At 42.8% G+C, this 5,371-nt stretch overlaps 1 protein-coding gene across 1 annotated transcript; it reads left to right on the top strand.

The window, feature by feature from the left end:
* Positions 1 to 1,555: 1,555 nt before the first annotated feature.
* LOC116670670 (uncharacterized) lies at positions 1,556 to 4,493 on the top strand. The gene has a single exon (XM_032501295.1). It carries the CDS (start codon positions 2,026 to 2,028, stop codon positions 2,713 to 2,715), a length of 690 nt encoding a protein of 229 aa, XP_032357186.1. The 5' UTR covers positions 1,556 to 2,025; the 3' UTR covers positions 2,716 to 4,493.
* Positions 4,494 to 5,371: the final 878 nt, after the last annotated feature.

Below are 5,371 nucleotides of genomic sequence, written 5' to 3' on the forward strand. Positions count from 1 at the left end.
ACTAGAAATTAAAAGCCAGATTAAAAAAGATAGGCCAACTTTTTTGGTACAGCGTTGCAATAACATGTGTTGGTCTTGTTTAGTTTTTTTCCCTTTAAAAATGTTTATATACAAAAAACATCACTGGTGGTTTATCAAATGACACTCCTCCAGTGCTTGACTGGCTGAATGTTTGCATTAGATATTGCATTGTCTTGAGGTTAATTTGAATGATATCCAAATGACCGGGGATCTCTTGTTAAAACAGCAGCCTAGCGTCCAGCCTGCGATGATAAATGACACTACATTATGACCCTGACCATGGACAGGTGGTTGTAGCATGATTTTATAAAATAGTAAGATGATGATGAATTCCAGGTGACTTGCTGTTAATGCAAATGATAGGCCTACTGTCTGTGGAGCTCCCAGCAGATTTATCTACATTGAACAAGGAAACAATCAAATAAGCCTGCCCGTACATCCTCCATTTCTAGTGTAATTCCATTGTTTCCATGTTTTATGTTGCAGCCATACTGTAAAAACTCACATTCCAGCTGATACTGATCATCGTCCTCCTTCTGATCAACACGGTCCACCATCCTCCCACGGTCTGTGGGAGGATTGCTTGTCTGACCTGTAACACATATCACCACTGACAGCCACAGCTGTAACAGCAGGATTGGCTAACCGGTTGAAACGTCTAGATTTGTGACAACCAGGTGCAAATGTGCACTTTACTTGTAGCCATATAGTGTTGAGATGTTACAACACAGTTATGTGTTACACTTTCTGTTTATAATCAAATTTTGTGACACTGGAAAGCAAAATGGTCAACAACACACATAATAATCCACTGCTTGTAAATGGTTGGATGTTAGATGCAGGAATAAAATCGAGGGTAAAATCAACTGAAAATAATTGTATGTTTTAGATGACATATAACAACTTTGCATAGCCTACTGAATACAATCAATCAAGCATCAAGCATGTCAGACAAAATACTTTCAGTTTTTATTGCATAGTAGTTATGTTGATCACCAACTGACTTCAAACTTTTTTTTTTTTTTAATTTGGCACATCACTGGTCAAATGCTGTTGCCCTTGTCTTTCACCTGCTTCCGAGAGGACATGCGCAATGACAAATCCCGGGCACTGTCCATTGTGCTGAAATGACGCGCTGTAAAGTGGACCAGCCAACAGGTAGGATCAGGTCCAAACTAATCCAAAATCAACCATATATCTGATATATACGCAGTTGGTTGTGCTAACAAGCGTATCAGTGGTTTGCATACAGTACGCATTACATAATTCATAAATGCCGGTCAAATTTAATTAATCAGCAATTTGTTTTGCTCATTGAACATATCTAACATCGTTTTCACATTGGTGGACACATTGTAAAGTAAACACTTCGTTGCGTCACATGTAGCCTGCAGATGTTCGTCCCCGCTACATCCTGCTCTCAATGTGCGCACAAGCGTCCCGACGCGAAGATGATGATGTGTATGTGTGTGTGTGTGTGTTTTTTTTTTTTTTTTTGCGAGGCCTGGTGCTCAGCTGCTGCTTCTTTAAGAGCCACCGCCCGCCCCCTCTCCTGTATTTTTAGCTGAGCAAGCCACTTCATTTGCCGAAAAAGACAGACAGTTCTGTGCCGAATGATCTCACTTAATCGCTTTAATAAATCAAATCTTATAGGCTACTGCGTATTTGCCGTGGGCCTACAGCCAGCTGTTCCCTGGAAATGTCTCATAGGATTGACATTTGTCCCGCCGCTGTCGGATGCTGAGTCGCGCAGTCAGCCTGTGGATGCTTGATGTCCATTATGAAACGCAATGCTGCACTGGGTACCGAGTGTTAGGCGCAGCGCATTTCAAATGAATTACGAGAAATCAATTTAGCTGCTATAGTCCTGTGGTGCGGGCGGGCCAAGGTGGTCCATCATCTCCTCATCAGTCCTCTGCTTCTTGTCTTCTTTTGGATTGTGGATAACTAGAAGCCTTCAAGACGGAGGGGGTGGTGGAGCATCGAGGAAAAAATAGGGGCAATATGAAAGAGCGGGACTTCATGCCCAATATGGAGAGGGGCAAACCTGCTACTTATACGGGGGACAAAAAGGCTAAGATGGCTGCTAAGACTAACAAGAAGTGGGTGAGACTAGCCACTGTTTTTGCATATATATTGTCCGTGTCCTTAGCAGCCATTATCCTGGCAATTTACTACAGCCTGATCTGGAAACCAACCAGTGCATCCTCATCTGCGGGGAAGACGGGAGTGCCCGGGGAGGTGACCCCCACCGCAAACATCTCAACAAATATTTCAACAAGCAACAATGTCTCAGAGTGGAACTCTACACAGACTGGGCTTCTACCTCTCAACCAGACCAGGCAGGGCACAGCCCCGTACAGTCAGGCGTTTCAGTGGGATGACAGGGTCGAGAGGGTGGCCGTCTCTCCACACGGTGCTGAAGCCAAAAATGCGCACTTGCAGCAGGAAAAAGGACTCTACGCATCTTCCCACGGTCACGCAAGCGCGGCAAGCTCGGGCAATGTGGGGAAACAGACACGCGCGTCTCAACCTGGAGTGAGCCACTACATGCCGTCAAGCACCAGGGAGTCTGAGGACAAGAAGGAGAGGGAGACGCAGAGACTGAGCGACGGGGCGAATGACCACGGCGACCCAGACCAGGCGGCTGCAGATGCTGCCACTGTTCCTCCGCGAAGAGACAAGCTAGCCTGAGAGGAGACTGATCTGGCCGCATCCAGGCCACCACACCCCCCCCTAACACATAAACTGACCCTAGAAGGAGTGTTTTACAGAATCAGTGCCGCAGGTCGGATAACACACATGTTTTGACCGTAACATTTTGCAGAGCCTTTTAATGGATGCTTAACTGCATATGTTAGGCTGACACTCTGAACCCTCATGACAAAGAAAAGAGGAGACCTCGCTTCTTCAGTGAACACTGTTTCCCCTTCAACACTAACTATGCGTTTTATTTTGTTTTAGGCCATTTGTATGCCTTAAATCAATGTGTGTCTACTTGACCTCGGATAGCTTCTGAGGCCACTAACCTGCCTGTGCGCGTGGACAACGCTGGTATAGCTATTTTGTTAAAAGAATAGGGCACGGGGTCCGGAGATGCGTTTTTATTTCTCACAGGCATACAGCGCTTATAACATCACTGCCATTCCTCAGCCGGTCTAAATCAATACTGCATTTTAGCATTTTAGCTTAGGCTGTATTTTCTTTTCATGGATCAAACCTGGATTCCAAATAGAAGAACCTGCATTAATGAGTTATGCTCAGGTATGTGCATATAACCATGTAAATGTATTGTGTTTTTAGTTACATTTAGGGCAGGCATAGGCTACATCTTTTGGGCCTTGATAAACTTCTGGTGTAATAAGATGAATTTTTATTAAAGGTAGTAGTATAAAAGGTATAAATAACATCATCACAACGTACAAATGAACATCCTTAGAAAATGATTAATTTTTATGGTTTTTATAATAGATCTATGTAAACCATGAAATGATAGCTGCCATTATCCTGTATGTTAAAGATATTTTATTTATTCAGAGCCAGAATGGATAATATATATTCAAATAAATGTTGGGTTTTTCCTAACAACTCACGTTTTATTTCAAAAATAAAATACAGATGGATTTAAAGGTACTGTAGTTCACTTCAGGCTATTAGTTAAGTAAGGTACAATGTGCAAAACCCAAATTCTTTGATTGATATGACGAGGTAGGTTTGACAGAAATAATAACTGTGCGAGTACAAAGAGCACTCTGTTTATGGACATCCTTGTAAGCTGGACATTTAATCAAATCATGCCGGTGGCACTTTAATAACCTGAGTGAACTGACCAGAGCGTGATCAGAGGGACTGTCAGCTTCTCGTGCAAAGAGAAGCATTCATCTCCCAGTCCGCCACAGTTCAGTCGCTGCATCTCTCACAGAAACCACTTCACACAGTCACATGTGGGGAACTATGAAGTAGAAATAAGACCAACCGACTTTGTGCACCCTCTCAGCAGCATGTGAGGGAGGTGTATCGATTTGAGAGCTCTGTTGTTGTGCTGTTCAAAACAGAGAAGAACACATTACACAATACCGCTTGGTGCTATTTTTGATCCAACTCTCTCTCAAAAGGAGGACTGTTTGGTGTATATTCTAGCAGTGAAATATCACGTTGAAAATAAAACCACTTGGTATCTGCTGAGCAGCCTGTCTCAGAAATGTTGCACTGTGATGTAAACAGATGATGACAAGCACAGTTGTAATAATATGACAGATTTTCAGAACCATTGCCAACCTATGTGTCTGGTGAGCTAAACAGGGATCTCCATTCATCAGGGAAGACAGCACAAGACACAAACAGACCATCATCACAGCATTAACCATACAGAGTCCATAACAGTTACGGGCCTGTCAAAGCTGCAGTGGTCTGTGTAAATACTATGGCTTCTTGTGATATATTAGAGGAGTAAAGTCCAACCTTCTGATGTAGGTCCTGACAGTTATTGACTACGACTGAGTCAGGACACAGCATCTGACCATACGACTCTTGAACCCACTCACCAGGCAGTGGTTACCTGATTTCAACTCAGCAAAATGTTGAAATTAACGCAGCTCACGTCTGGCCCATTTAGAAGCATTAACTGGTTAATATTAACTTTAAAGGGTAAAGTCAGGTCTTCAGGTAGTGTCAAGGTAGGGCTGACGCACACACTCAGTGAGAACTGCCAACTTGTCTGTGTGAGATTCTGTCAGGGTCACAGGGCCGGGCCAGACCTCGCTTCCACTTAACCTACATCCATCAACTGTAATGAAACACCTTGAGAGTCTCCGACTGTTACCTCACGGTGTATATGACTACCATTTGGCATCATAGACTCAGGAAGAACATTATTATAGCAATTCAAAATTTAACGAAAAACATTTGGGAAATATGCTTATTCAATTTCTTCTCTATAAAGCTTACAAATTAACACAATATACCTTGTTTGTTCAATCCTTACAAAAACCGACATGTAAAAAAGACAGTTGGTTGTTTTTTACACGTGATTGTGTACTGGGCTATTTCTTGGCCGGACACAGTGACTTCCTGGAGTCTTGTTTTCACCACGAAGTTGACGAAATACAAGGTTGTTAGCACACATCTCTACGCACTACTACTGTGACACTGAACGTGCTTTTGTTAAAAAGGATCCACTCCCAATTTTGGAGGATATCTTGCTCTTTCTCCCACGTGGTTTGAATGCACTTATTGTGAGTGACTTTGGACAGAAGTGTCTACCAAATTAATGTAATGTTGCGCAGTGTAATTGTAATATAAGTAGCAAGTGAGCTTTAGAAGTGCTAATGGCTGAATGTTGTCATCTTTT

Source organism: Etheostoma spectabile, chromosome 20 (genome assembly GCF_008692095.1).
Source record: "Etheostoma spectabile isolate EspeVRDwgs_2016 chromosome 20, UIUC_Espe_1.0, whole genome shotgun sequence".
NCBI classification, from domain to species: Eukaryota; Metazoa; Chordata; class Actinopteri; order Perciformes; family Percidae; genus Etheostoma; species Etheostoma spectabile.